This window comes from Oratosquilla oratoria, chromosome 16 (assembly GCF_046742065.1).
Source record: "Oratosquilla oratoria isolate Oo_2021 chromosome 16, ASM4674206v1, whole genome shotgun sequence".
Classification (NCBI taxonomy): Eukaryota; Metazoa; Arthropoda; class Malacostraca; order Stomatopoda; family Squillidae; genus Oratosquilla; species Oratosquilla oratoria.
The window spans coordinates 59680129-59696180 of record NC_134792.1 but is presented as its reverse complement, the minus strand read 5'-3'; the positions used below and the strand labels follow the sequence as shown (position 1 = coordinate 59696180).

At 37.8% G+C, this 16052-nt stretch overlaps 1 protein-coding gene across 1 annotated transcript in view; it reads left to right on the top strand.

The window, feature by feature from the left end:
* The window catches only part of LOC143034053 (tyrosine-protein phosphatase non-receptor type 2-like), a 47092-nt gene extending 34889 nt beyond the window's left edge, over positions 1-12203 (top strand). Inside the window, exon 10 of the mRNA XM_076199941.1 lies at positions 11247-12203. Within this exon, the coding sequence (XP_076056056.1) occupies positions 11247-11289 (43 nt within the window). The 3' untranslated portion in view covers positions 11290-12203. The remainder of the gene's footprint in view (positions 1-11246) is intronic.
* The last annotated feature ends 3849 nt before the right edge of the window (positions 12204-16052 follow it).

Below are 16052 nucleotides of genomic sequence, written 5' to 3'. Positions count from 1 at the left end.
TACAATATTCAACTGTGGCAGGTTTACAAAATTTTCTCCAAAACTGGGGTTGCATTGTACATAAGTTATTTGAGAAAAATTGCTTTTTAACCAAAGAATTCAGGGGGTCACATTATACAAGTGAGCTTATACACGAGTATATACAGTATTCAGATCGGGCATATTAGACATTCAGTTTTTTTTTTTTTTTTTTTTTTTTTTCCAACAACATATTAGCCATGTAGTGAAATATCACATTTCTTTTCATCAGTTGTTTGTATGATTCCCTCAGTCTTCCTGGTACATTTATCAGGTGACAGTATCGTGTGTATTAAGTTTTATTTACCTTATTGCTGGTAAATAGTTGTGTGCATGTGTTTAAGTGACTTGAATAATGTTAATAAATTGGATGTAGTATGTCTTTCTGCTGCTCAGTGAAGCAAGCCACATCCTTTGTCTGTTTTAGTGTGCCATTGGGCTTGAGTACACTTGTTGAGTTGTACTCTATTGTGTAGTGTAATTACGTAACACAAGCACAACCAACTGAACACAACAGAAAGCAACCAGCTATACTACTTTGATATTTACAACAACCTACCACTTACACCAAACAATACATCTGTATGAAAACATGTACACACTTAGATCACGAAACAAGCACTCCAAGAGCAACCTACAAATGACATACTCCTCTAGACAGCCCAGCGGAGGAATCCCTCCCACAGTAAGCAAAAACCGTACTGGTGTGACAGTGTTTAGACCACCATCCTGCTTTGAAATGGTACCAACACACAATAGACCTGGCCTCAGAATGAAAGTGCCCCAGACAGTCAACACACAGAAGACACACGAACACCATCTCCTGCATTCCCCTGCTCTAGCCTTACCTTGATGACAACACAATATTTCTTCCTTGATTGACCTGTGGGCCAATCCAGTGGCTGTAGCCATTTACCCGAGAGCTGTGAATCTCTTGCAAGAAAGACCTGGGTCATTGGGTTGATTGAGTGATGGAATGTCTTGAGATAGTTCAGTGATTGTACAATGGATGATATAACAACACATCGAACCTTTATCAAGCTTTATTCAAAGATCATCAACATGCTTGTGTGGTTCTGGAAGCCATTGATGACACTGCCATGTTGCCATATCGCAAACCAAAAAATTTGTCTGGTACAAATGTCTCAATAGGATGAACAGCTGTCAGAAATTATGACCATTCTGGGTGATACATTCCTATGAGGGTTTCTTTGAAGGTGACAGTTAAAACTAGGCAGTAGAAGTAAATTATTTTCCAGCAGTTGTTGTCAGATTACCAGAAACCTGTGTAGTCACAGTGACCCTTGAGCTCGCATATCTCTTCAGGAAGAAATAGGCTGTTGTGTGCATTGTATAAGTACATAATACAGGGGTTTTGGGTGGGTGACTCAAAGCATATGCCTACCCCACACCCATCCAAGCCTATTCATCACCTCTTCCATCTTAAAATATCATGGTTGAAGGGTTTCCTCATCCCCCAGCACCCAAACCCCTTACACATACATACATGCACATTTCACCCACTGTATTTTCCTCATCAGTCATTTCTGGATGGTCTGTAGTTTGTCTCTTATTGTATGTTCACATTTTCTTGTCACATCCAGTGTTCATTCTCTCACCATCCTTCCCTCCTTTTGTACTGCTCTGTTGTTCTCCTTTCGTATTTTCATTGTTCTCCTCAGTTATTGAATTATTTTCTTATGGTTGGATTTTCTGTTCCTAAGTTGTCATTTTTTCTTTTTCAGTTTTTCTTATATTGAGGTATTTTTTCTTTTTCAATTTTTCTTATGTTGAGGCCATAAACTTTTCTTCATCTTCACAGTTTAGCTAACAACTGTTTCTTTGATATGGCAATCCTACTGTATGGGACCAACAACAGGTATCTGCAAGTATCGGTCCTGTAAGATGAGTGTCAAAGAGAATCATCTTGCTGGCACCTCTCTTGGTTCTAAGTCCATGGACATCCTCATCTCCACCTGGAGAACTAGTCTAAGAACTGGTTCCAAAGTCTCAATCAACTTCAGCTGAATGTCTTCCACCTTTCCATGTGATAAGAGTTGACAAATGGTGGCCACTCCCCTTCTTCCACTACAAAATGGGGACAGAAACTGTCCTCATAACACATACAATAGTGCGGTGATTCTTCACAGAGAGATCTTCGGAAGGGTCTGAGGACTATAACTAACTTCTGTGGGGCTATTGGTTTTCAGTCAGCGAAATTCAAAGCAGCAATTACTATCATATTCTTATATAATATTTCCCAAGTTTATTTCCAATTAGATGCAGACTTTTTTTAAACTATGGTTCTTCTATCCCTACCATTTATTTTTAACTCTTGATAGGGAATATCAATATGACATTTAGAGTACTGTACTATAGTGTGCAATTTGATTAAATGAATTGACATCATGAAGTTTGTACATGCATACATATACCAAGGCTTTTTACCCCTTTCAAGGGAGGTAGCCACAAAGAAAAATTTTGTATAACATGAAAAAAAATATGGTAGCTGTCCAGGGCATAGTGGTATGGGGAATGTTTATAATCAGCATATATATACCACAAGGAAATCAAAAGTCAGTTGAACAATATCATGAATGTTGCCTCGAATTTTGCTCGACTATAAACACCCAGATCTCCAGGAACCAGTCATGGTCCTGGTGCCCACCCATAGATCCTCTGGGAAGAAACTTGGGACAGTTTTCAATGTGTAAGGGTTTGTTTTTATGTCACTGACTAGCATGAGGAAGGAAGCAATCACCAGTTGTTAGCTCTTATTTGAGAAGGAGATGAGGAAATGGTTTAGGTTGATAAAGAACTTGTCCAGTTTAGTGAGTGATTTGCAGCCACACTGAGCTGCATTTTCAGATGAAGGTGGGTTTTGGAGGAGATTAGTGGAAAGGTCTCTCTGATGACCATCTTGCAGGTGCCCATCATTTGCCCCAGTGAGTTGAATATTTATTTAGATTATCTATTTATTTATTATTATTATTATTTTTTTTATTACTAACATTGTTTTTAATGGTATGTGGTGGCAGTGACTATTGGTTCATTCCAAAGTGTTTATGTTTTTGCTGCTTCATCATTCTGATGGCGTGGCTGACATCCAAAGGGGGGGTATTTACAAGTATTAATCAGGTGCTAATGTTCAATACAGTTGTATCTGGTTTTGGTGTGTGCTTAGGAAAGGTCATCTCCATCCTTGGGGAAAAGCCGAGTTCAGAAGGAGGAAGGGATTGTTGTGGGATTGGAAATCCTTTTAATCAAAAATAATATGTAAATGATACTTGATATACAGAACTTTTTTTTATTTCGTATAATGTATATCTCAGACTTTACCTGATGTTCTACAGATATATTCAAAAGGAGATTAGTTTTGGAGAAATTTTTATGATCAGAAGGTTGTACAGCATGATATCTAAAGGCATAATTAACATAGCACACACTTAACAACTTGATCATTCAACACTTATTATTATTGCACAGTGATACACATAAGTACACAATGATACATGTTCATGTATACATAATATATAAAGGCATATATATATATATAATATATATATATATATAAGTAATTTTCTTTTCTATTTTTTTTTTTTTCCCCTTTCTTTGCTAAGTGAAACTGCTCATTTGAAATCTAAACTTAAGATTTAAGGAAAAGGTTTAATGCTAAGTGGAACCTTCAGGAATTGAGTACATTTTCATATGGGAAAATATGAAAAGCCAGCTTTAGTTGTTTATGGTACAATATTTAATACTAATTGTAAGGAATGGTATGTTATATTCCTGATTAGGGTAGAACAATTGTAATATGATACAAGTAGATTCTTTGTACTAGAATACTGTTAGAAACCCGGGAGGAACTTTATTTTTCTATTTATATACACAGCAGCTTCTGTCAGCCAATATCTTTAGTGTATTGTAGATTGTTTCTGCTGTCCAAGGTCTGATGTAATCATAACGGATGACTCTGTGTTCTGACGTATCTAAGGTCACAAGAGCAAAGAAAAACCAATTCAATTCCGAACTTTTTGATGTAGACGTTGCAGCCTGTATTAGGATTTCTTTAAACAAGTCAGCTTTGTGGTAAGATCTTGGGCCATTTGGTGGTATTCCTTGTGCCCATAATATCCAATTCACATATCTTTTATGATGTATAAAAATAGGACTACTCCAGTGATAGCCCATGTTGATTTATGTGGGTTCTGAATCACTTTCCAACATTCAGTGAAGAACAGTGGGACGGACGTGTTAGGGTTGGACCTCGTGCACTGTCTCGTCAGATATTTTGCGTCAAATTTTCCAGATCCCAGTTTGCTTGAAGTCAATGTGGGCTGTTATTGAAGATAGTGAGTAGGCTTGGCATTATGAATCTTACCAGTTATAATGTTGATTTGCATAGTTATCAGCTTGTGCAGATGTGGTTTCTGATGTAAAAATTTAAACATAGTTTCTGTGAAAGGTTCTAAGATCACTAATATTTTGTAATGTGGATTGAAATAGGTTTTACTTGATATAAGGATTTGCCCTTGGACACAGTTTGCTGCCGTATTTGCAAAAGAATGTTGTCACGTGTGGGTGTGGATGATGTCATAGACAAGAGTGAGTTGAAAGTTGAATTAGCACTTGTACCTTGTTAACTATGTTCTGTATACACAAATCACCAAAACCACATGAATGAAATAATGGATCGTGTTTAGGAGTTTCATTTAATGTATCCCATTATGTCGGACAATCTAATCAAAACTGCTAAGGCTACCTGTGCACCAGCTATATCTTATATATGGTATATACATTGTGTGTGTGTGTGTATGTGTGTGTGTGCATGCGTGTGTGTTAATTGTAGTATACAGGGCAAGAGGTCGTTATGGGTTTTTCTGTGCTTTCATTGGTCAAATTTAACATTGTTTGCTTCAGATATTTAGCTGTACTATTTCTATGTTATTCCTTAGATCAAAACATCTACATGGAAAGATGCATTTTTAATACTAATGAAAGTTTTTTTCTTTCTCAGTTTTTCCATATCCTCAGTATTTTTCCCCCTGCACACTATGATCTTCTTCGTTGACTGTGTCCACTATCTCAGGTTTCAGTGTTTCTCTTTTCTTTCTTTCTCTTTCTCTTTCTCTCAATTAATATCCAGGTAGTGTTATGTTCATCAGCTTTTTCTCCGTTATGTTTTTCATTTTTTTTTCTTTTCTTTTTTCTTTTCTTCACAAGCAATGCTTCCAGTTCCTTTTCCTCCATGTAAAGTTGTCATTTTACAATTGATAGTTTAATGATGCTCTGGGTTTTCAGTCTGTGAAACTCGAGACAAAAATGATTTACGTATTCAGTTATTGATTCCTTCTGTGTTTCAGTTTAACAGATCTATGGAATAATTTTTGTTCTTCTATACATTTGTTGATTACATCTTTTCCAAAACTTTCTTCTCTTAGGGTCATTATAAATTTGTTTATGGTCATCTTATTCTCTCTCTCCTCTCTATCTCTCTTTGTCTCTATCTCTCTCCCTCCCCCTCCCCCTCCTCTCTCCTCTCTCCTCTCTCCTCTCTCCTCTCTCCTCTCTATCTCTCTCTCTCTCTCTCTCTCTCTCTCTTCTCTCTCTCTTCTCTCTTCTCTCTCTCTTCTCTTCTCTCTCTCTTCTCTCTTTTCTCCTCTCTTCCCTCTTCTCTCTTCTTTCTTCCTTCTTCCCTCTTCTCTCTTCCCTCTCTCTTCTCTCTTCCCTCTCTCTTCTCTCTTCCCTCTCTCTTCTCTCTTCCCTCTCTCTTCTCTCTTCCCTCTCTCTTCTCTCTCCTCCCTCTCTCTTCTCTCTCCTCCCTCTTTTCTCTCCTCCCTCTTTTCTCTCCTCCCTCTTCTCTCTCCTCCCTCTTCTCTCTCCTCCCTCTTCTCTCTCCTCCCTCTTCTCTCTCCTCCCTCTTCTCTCTCCTCCCTCTTCTCTCTCCTCCCTCTTCTCTCTCCTCCCTCTTCTCTCTCCTCCCTCTTCTCTCTCCTCCCTCTTCTCTCTCCTCCCTCTTCTCTCTCTCTCTCTCTCTCTCTCTCTCTCTCTCTCTCTCTCTCTCTCTCTCTCTGTCTCTCTCTCTCTGTCTCTCTCTCTCTCTGTCTCTCTCTCTCTCTGTCTCTCTCTCTCTCTGTCTCTCTCTCTCTCTCTCTCTCTCTCTCTCTCTCTCTCTCTCTCTCTCTCTCTCTCTCTCTCTCTCTCTCTCTCTCTCTCTCTCTCTCTCTCTCTATGTTTTTGTTTTTGTTTTTTGTTTTTTTCTTCTCCCTGAATCATCTCTCATCTGCATCAACAAAGACTTTCCTTGGTTCATTCAGTTTTGTCCAGTCACTTCAGTGATTTGAACTCTGCTATCAAGTCATCTATTTCTCATCTTTCTTTCAAGGATGAGTCCTCCCTTTTTGTACGTTTTACCTGGAAGACTGGGAATGAATTTGGACAGTACTCTGTATTTCCGGAGCCTTATTATATCCTTCATTTTGTGTGAAGATCATACCCATGCAACATATTCACATCAAAGATGGAATAGGGTTTTCTTTTTCATTCTTCTCCTGTATTAATTTGTCTATGTAGTGAAAAGTCCCTTTGTGTGTGATAGGTTTGTCTCATGACAAGGTCTCAGCCCAGCATTCCCATATATTTTTCTTTTGTTAATGTACTTCATTAATTTTGCATTATGTAATTCATTTAAGTCTTTTTGAGCTTTTGTCCATTTCCAACACATTTTCTACAATTGGCTTCATGCATAAATGTTGTCTAGATACAGTATATGTTGTGTATGAGTACACTTGCACACATACTGTGTGCAAACACTATCCAAAAATTGAAGAACAAACTTGATGCTGAAAGATACAAAGACGGGTCATCACGAGCATAGCTCCCTTCCCGCATAATACAACTAGGTAAATACACACTCACATAGATATTGGGGGGTGAGTAAACATGTGTCAGGGATTAGTGGAATGAAGAAGCAAAAATGAAGACTGGTTTAATGAAAAGAGTGAGGTAAAAAGAAAATAATAGATAAAAGTCATGTATGTGCCTTGAGGAAAATGGAGAATTAATCAGTAGAACAGTGGAAGGTAAATGTAAAGGTGCAAATACAAAACAGTTTTACAAGCTACTAGCAGGTGATAAAATATTTGAGGCTCCAGCTCATGCAGAAACAGTAAATAGAAGTTTCTAATTAGTTCTACCAAATGAGAGTGGTTATGTAGAATAATGATTTGGGCTTAGAATGTACAAGCATAGAAATAAAGAATACACTTGTTCTTTTAGGATCACAGAATGTGAGAAAAAAAAATGTAGGGAACAACTGGTAGATGATGCTCCAAGTCTGTGTATTCTTTGAAAAAGGAATAGTTCTACAGGATCGGAAAAGGGCATATGTGGTACCAGTTCATAATAAGGGAAGTAAGGAGACACCACTGAATTACTGGCTGGTATTACAGACAGGAATAATGTAATATGAAAGGATCATAAAACAGTGATGGTTCAAATACCCTGAAGAGATGAACATTTTGGCAGTGTGGTATCAGATTTGGAAGGTTGTGTGCGTAACCTATTAAGCTTTTATTTGAGAGTGATTGATATGCTACAAGAGAGGTCTGAGTAGAGAAGGCCTATGACAAAGTACCTTACAGGTGACATGGATGAGAGTCCCATATGGTTTGGTGTTCACACTTGCAATGTTTCTTATCTATGTTAGTGATATGAAGTTACAGTAATTGTTGCTAACATATTCCCAGATAATACAAAAATCATGAGGACTATCAAAATGATCTAGATATGTATGCATGGAGCTAAGAGTGGAAAGTGAATTTCAGTACAAATAGTGCATTGTATTGTAAATGGACAATAACTCCAAAAGACCATCAATAAACTAATCCTTGGGAAATGAATCTAAAGGCAAAACAGGAGAAAGATCTGGGAGTATTATGGATACTGCAGAACAGGAAAGTAACTTTTTATTTCATATGTGAAGATATAAAAAAAATGCAGAGTAGGATTGAGAGAATGTAAATATGTGAGAACAAATTGAAATAGACTTAAGTGAAAATGATTCGAAGAATTACAGTTTTCTATACAAGGTGGTATGGCTCAAGCTGGAATTGTACATAAATTTAAATCTAGTTATTATATTTGGGGTAAGGCTATACAGCTCAGGTTGGAACAACAAAACACACACACACACACATATATCCACACAGAGTGGTGGATATATGGAACAAATAGGATGAAACAATACATATACCAAGGCTTTTTCCCCCTTACAAGGGAGGTAGCCAAAAAGAAAAACAATGAATGGAAAACAATGATGAAACAGTAGTGTGTGCAAAAACCCTACACAAATTTAAGAGCAAATTAGACACTGAGGTACAAAAACAGGACACCACAAGTGTAGCTCCCCTTCCCATAAGATACAACTAGGTAAATAAACACACATACATGAATTTATGGCACAGTGGTAACGCTTGTGGCCGCCACTATGGCGGTCTGGGTTTGAATCCCACCTAGGGCTGAAATAATTTCGGTATCGCTGTGCTGCAAGTCGTTACTCCAACTCGTGGGTGGGGAGTTTGGGGTGTATGTGCATGTAAGGTCACAGCATTACCCATAGATCAATCATATATGAGCTCTGAGCTCTCTTCCAGGAGGGAAATAGCTGATGATCACAAGTCCAACATGTGATCCAAGACCATGGTGAATCACACAGTAAAGTCCTGGTCTAAGTCAAATTTGAGATTATGTTTAGTCCTCCACAAGGGGGTGAGAATGTTCATAAAGAATGTGAGTTTAGTATTGCAGTGCACCAGACAATACTGATGTCTTCCTGTCTCATGCTTCGTTTTCATTTACAGTACTTTTTGTGTGAAACAGCCTTTTGCTGTGATTACTGTTTATTTTTTAAAATGTCAGTTCAGTTTACCCCTAAGAGAAAGCCTCCCAGTGACAGTGGTGATGCTAAGAAATGAAAAATCATTATGTTGTATGAAAAAATGGACAGGAGCGAAGGACATGGTTAAGGAGAGGCGTCAGTGATTGGCTGTATACTAAGGTCAAATCAAACAATTGTACCCACCAATCTCAAAGACAAGGATTATATATTGTCTCATGTTAGTGATGCATCTCCCATGTATTCAACTAAATTGTAATAACTAATCGAAGACCAGGTTTCTTGATTAGGATGGAATATTTGTTAATACTTTTGATAGGGGACAATTATCAGAAGTTTATGCCCTTAGCGGAAAAATAAACTGCGAGACATATAAGAAAGGCCATGTGAAGTACAAATCCAAATTCTGTCGTGTTTCAAGAACAGAACTGACACAAGGCAGGATTTTGTTGTTGATACTTTGTGTGTGTGTGTATGCTGCATATATACATATATAATATATATATGAACATTTTTAGAAGCTCTGCCAAGGAATTCAAACCCTGACCTGTGTATGCATAATAACGAAGTCAAGACACTAGCGACTGAGCTACGTGCGATGGTTCAGTTGTTAGCGTCTTGACTTTGTGATTATGCACGCACAGGTCAGGGTTTGAATCCCTTGGCAGAGCTTCTAAAAATGTTCAATCTGTTTTAAACACACATACATACATACATATGTGTATATATATATATATATATATATATATATATATATATATATATATATATATATATATATATATATATATATACACACACACACATTGTATTTACTGGCAGTTAAGATACTTGTTTTAGGGAATGCAGAAATCACCCTACATTTAATGTGGTTATTTTACGGAATGAGCGGTTGGGCTCATTGCGGAATGTCCAGTGGTGCATGGTTTAAGTGGACTATGGTGATCATTGCTGGCACTAATGATCTTGTCTTAATTTACCAGATAAGATGAGAGTATCACTGTCACTTGGTGAACAAAACATGCTTGATTAGTATTGCGTGTGGTATCACCAAGGTGACAGTACAGTATCTCTCACTAATGCTGCCAACAAGGCAGTGTACAAAATTTGTTTTCCTTTACAAAACCTTTTTCCCCACAACTCTCAATAAATATATAATGAAATGATATTTTTCTTCCTCAAAATAATATATATATATATATTTTTCTTTGTCCAAATTGCCTTGTAAAATAGGAATGTCTTGCATCGGCAAATATGACACACACATATGACTTGATGGTGCAGTGGTAGCAAATGCATCCACCATTACGGTGGTGCTGGTTCGAATCCTGCCCAGGGCTGAAATAATTTCAGTATCACTGCACTGTGAGTCGTCACTCCAACTCTTGTGGGCTGGGAGTTGTGGGTGTGTGTGCATGTAAGGGCACAGCATTACCCATAGATTGGTCATATATAAGCTCTGAGCTATCTTCTGGGAGGGAAATAGCTGTCGATCACAAGTCCAACACGTGATCCAAGACCATGGTGAATCACACACACACACACACGTGCATGCCGTATGTGTGTATATTTCACTTTTTGAAATAGTCTAAAGACTTCCAAGCAGTACTAAATAGTGAAAGGAAACTATGCTTAGTTTGAAGGCAGTGTTCATGTGTTCACATTGTTGTCGGTGGGCATTCTTCATGCAGTTGTAATAGATCATGTTGTGGTGTAACCCTGAATGTGTGCAGTGGTCAGCTATATGGTAGAAGTGATATATTGGGGGCCATGAAAACTTGGTGTTGTTTTGCTGATGTGACTTGCATTTGCTGCTAAGAATAAATTTTGCATCTTCATTATTATAATAATTAACACTATTGCCATCATTCTCATAGTTGTAATTTTTTCTCCGTCTGTTGGTTTCCTCCTGTCATTATCATGATGTATTATTAATTTCTGTATTTTCTTTGCCAGTTCATTCTCCTCTCTTTGGATTCTATTCAGTATGCAACACAAGTCATTTTATTATTATTTTTTTTTGTGCTTATGAATGAATATTGAAATTGATCAATTTAAATCATTACTGCCTCTTGAACGAATATATTTACTAATGCATTGAATTGTAGCTTGATTTGCATGATCATGTCTTGTTAAAAGAAAACTGCACTGTAGAATGTCATGCATCCATGTGCATCAGGAGGTAACACAGATCAAAAAAATATCCTAAATATAAATGGTGCAGTATTGGTTTGATTTTGTTCTGTGTCATCCTCCCCCTGTAGAAGCAAGCTTACCTGTTTTGGTTCGGGTGAGGCGTGGCCGTTTCAAGCACTTCCTCTCCTTGTTGCAGGTCCAGCACGGGGGAGATGCCTGCCAAACGGTCACGCAACTAGGTAGCACTCTTTTAATTGGTAAACAGTGCCGCAGCAACTTGTATTGGTTAAGATGTAGTTTGCAGCAATGCTACTGTGGTAATGTGGCTGTAGATTTATGTATTGCTGCTGTAGCAGTAGTGTATTCTGCAGCATTAGCTTCTTGTATTGCTGCTATGATGTGATGCTGCAGCGATATACTATATAAGTTATAATACGCTGTAGAGATGTAATAGTATACTGCATTGCCACTGTGTTACAATGTATTATGGGAATGGTGCCTGATCTACCATGGTTAGACACATCCTTACCTTGGCCTTACAACATGGTAATGGTCCTTGCTTTGACCTACCTTTCAAAAAGCCTAATACAAGATCAGTGATGCAGAAGAAAAGCATCATCCAATCCATACTGCTGTTATTTTCAAGAGTTTGGAGTAATGATGTTGGACCAAATGAGGAGTATGAAGGAGAGTAGTGGTGTGGGTGCAGTATGGTAGTGTACACCTAGGTCTCTTAATCCAATGCTTACCAACCGCCACTTGTGCAGATGTTTGGGCCCAGGACATGAACTCACTTTGGAAATTGGCGGTGTTTTATGTCTTGGGCCAATTCCAGAAATTGATTTTTATATTCTGGGCCCAAACATCCGCCGCATAAGCGGCTGTCGACAAATATTTGATTAAGAGACTTCGGTGTATTGTGAGCCCCATAAAAGAACAAAATATAATTATTCCATTCCTGTGAGGTTCTCCAGCCGTCCAGGGTTGTCTAGTGATGTTTGTCTTGTTAATAATGATGTTAAGGATAAAAAGAAAAAAAAACATGCATAAGAACTGTATGCATGCTTCAGGTGACTGAAAAAAGGTGTAAAAAAAATGACTGGTTTTAACGATTGTATGATAACCAAGTCAGATTAAACTTGCAGTGCAAAACTTGAGAATATTTTTTTCTGACATCTGAATAGTGAATTTCAGTATTCTGTTGATTTTGCTTGATATGTCAGGAAACTTGGCCATTGCATAGGGCTAAGTCTGCCCACAGTATTCTCTTGTAGTTTAATGAAAATATAATTTTTTTTTTAACAAAAACTGCTCGTTAAATTTAAACCTAACAAGTTCATTTCACTCATGCTGTAGATGAAAATTCATTGAACAAAACAGAATGTTATGAACACAAATAATTCAGGTAAACCAAAACAGGGACTCAGTCTAGATTAGTTCTCCAGGCAATTCAGCTATTGTCTTGCTATTACCTTACAGCCACATCATCACCTGGTTTGTGATTTTTTCCATTTTGATAAGGAAGGAAAACTGCCTAGTAATTGTGTCTTTGAATGTACAGATTTGGAACAAGCAAGAACAAGGAGGAGGTTGGTATATGTTACATGAGAAGAAATATGGATGTGTAAGCACTGAATTCTTAATTACATAGTAAAGGTGAGTTTGGGAATGGAGAGAAGGCAGTGGAAGGATGGAAGGGTTCTGTGGGTGAGTGATGACATGTGTTACTGTGTGGATGAGTTATTGTCGTTCCCTACATTCCCTAGACTGTTCGGCTGAGTAGTCCTGTCTCCCTGAGGAACTCCATGGCTAGAATGGAGTTTCCCCACAGATCCCTTATGGAGTATATGTTGTGTTGATGGCGTGTGCAGTTGTGTGCAATGCAGTCATCCATGATATGTTGTATAGTATGGGGTTAAGTGTTGCATCCTGGACTGTATCTGTGATGCAGTCATCCAGCCACCTCTGGTAACTTAGAAGGGCCAATTGGATGGTGGCCACACCGAAGCCCGGCCAGGTGGACTCTGTCCCCTCGGGGGAGAGAGGATTCAGGGGGTCGGACATCCACCATGTGGATGAGTGGGATGTAGTGTTGATAAGATAGTGTGAATAGAAATGAGAGCAAGTTGAAATGTATGGATGTTTGCATATGAACTTGGTAGTAAGAAAAATGAGGAGAGAAGGACTAGGATTACTTAAATGAATGTGTGGAGAGTTTTGGAATATATAGAGGGGAGAAGTGCAAGTAGAAAAATAATGGATGTGTTTCAAAAAGGAAGTATTAAGGAATTCATAAATGGTGTGTGGGATGAGGAGAATGAGTGGAATGAAGAGGGAAGTGGTAGTAACGAAAAAGAGGCACATTTTTGAGGAATGGTTGCAAAGAAAGTATAAGAAACCGTATGAAGTATCAAGTGAAAATGGTGGAAGCAAAGTACAATGTGAAGAATGCTAAGAGGAGAGATGTTGTGAGGTGGGATAGATGTTTGTTAGAATTAAGGGCATGAAAGGGAGGTGGGAGGAGTTTTCCATGGAGTTGAATGTAAAGGAGGACAGGGAAGCTTTCATTGTAGTAATGGGAGATGCTGAGAGAATGACTGATGGGTGTCTTAAAAATTCATTCATGTTGTTGGCCTGGATTATTATATTTTTTTATGTGTTCCAGGGACTAGTGATGGGTACCTGTATGTGGTGGTCATGCAACATGGACAGCAGAGCTACCAACTTCCAAATCCATCAACTCCTGCATCAGGGTTGGGTTCAAGTACAGGCCAGGGTTGGGTCCAGGTACATTTACTTTTACTTGTACTTGAACTTGGGTAAAGATTTTCATGTACTTGTATAGAACCATGTTTAGGCCCAAATACATTTAGTCGGACTTAGACTTACTGGAAAAATACCAAGTACATTCAAGTATAAACAAGTATATTGTATTTAATCAAAAGTTATGTACTGTATATACATTCTAGCAAACTTTGTGATGATGCTATTGGGTAAATGCACTCACCTGTTCTTTTAAGTACTTTGAATTGAACTAAGTACATATCAAAATTACTGTACTTGTACTATTTCTCAAAAAATATCCAGGTACTTGGACTTACAGTCGCCTGTACTTGGACCCATTTCTGCCTTGCATCTCCATCAGGAGGTGAAACCCAGGAGGGCTGACATTTGGTTCCAGGACTGGGCCCAATATTTCGCTCTATCAACTTCAGCTGTATTTCCTACTCCTTTTCATACTTAAAGTTGACAACCAGCAACAGACCGCACCAATCCAACATAGACAATGGCCCAAAGTTTATTGCTGGAGAGATCTGTGAGATGGCTCAAAGGCTGTTGCCTACCATTATAGGGCTGTAGGTTTTTTCAACGAATGAAACTCAAGATGACAATCATTATTATCGCCACCACCAAGTGTACCATATAATACATCCACATAAAAACACATCACAAAACAAGCTCTTCAAGACTTGTGAAAAGGATCTCGGTTTAATTATCAGGGATGATCTCAAGTCATTTAAGCAATGCATTTCTGCCTCATAGAAGGCAAATAAGATTTTAGGACTGATTGCGTGATCTTTTGATTTTAAAAGTCCATCTCTCATTATCAAATTATATAAAGCATTATTTTGTCCACATTGGAGTATGCTATTCCTGTATGGTCACTGAATCTCATTAAAGACATTGACAGATTGGAAAAAGTACAACGGTGAACCACAAAACTGATTCCAAATATCAGAAATAACTTGTACGAAAATCAATTAAAACATGAATTACTTTCCCTTAAATAGTGTAGACTCAAGGGTGATTTGATACAGGCTCTAAAAGGAATTGACAACCTCAAAAGTGCAAAATTTTCACACTGAGAATCAATCAAGAAATAATGGTCAGGAAGTAGATTCAATTTGGAAGTGGATAGAAACAACTTTGTCAACCGTGTAGTAAATGAATGGAATAAACTTCCTGCAGAGGCAGTGCAATGTAGTACAGTTTGAAGTTTTAAGATTTATGTAGATAAGCACCTAAGCAATATGCTGTAATGCCTACCATTTATTTTATTTTATTTATTTATTGTCTGACCTGGTTATGAACTGAAAGGTAACTTGTCAGCATGTTCTTCCTTTATAATCTACTAAACTTCATGCACACACACACAATATATATATATATATATATAGCGAGATTTAAGTCCCGTACTGAAAATACATATTATAGTGTTTGAATATGGTAAAAAGGATAAAAATAATTAAATAAACTACTGTACATGTTTAATAGGCTATATTCAGTAACCTGTATATATATATATATATATATCCTGACCCAGGGAAGTGGGTGAAATGCAGGGATGACCTGTCATCCAGGAGGAGCCAAGTTAAGGGGGAGGGAGGGGGTGAATGGGAGTGGAGTATGTGGGGATGGAATGGGTGGAAGTGTATTTTATGCCTTTGTTTTTTTTTTGGCTACCTCCCATACAAGGGGGAAAAAGTCTTTGGTACATATATGTAATATGTATGTATGTGTGTATGTATTAACCTATTTACTTAATTGTAGTATATAGGAAAGGAGCAATGCTCGTTGGGTCCCATCTCCTATTCATTAATTTCCTCACATACCTAGACTCAAAATTATGTGAGGTCCCAATTTAATTTATAGCTTTGATTTCCAATGATCATATTTAGATTTGAACTCTTGTATTGGTTGTGCTTAGGCCACATCACTTTCTAAGCTATTTCACATATTTATACATTATATGGAAAATTGTATTTCTTCACAACCTTTTGACATATGTTTCTTAATGTACTTCCATGACCTCTTAAAGCCCTCCCATCTATAATCAGATCCTCTCTATCAATGCAATCAATCCCCATTAGTGACCTGAATACTGTAATTGTGTCACCTCTTTCTCTTAGATCTTTCAAAGTTGGTAGACACTACTTTTAGTCTTTCATCGTATGGTTTATCTGCCAGGCTTGGGACCACTTTAGTTGCTGCCCTATGTATT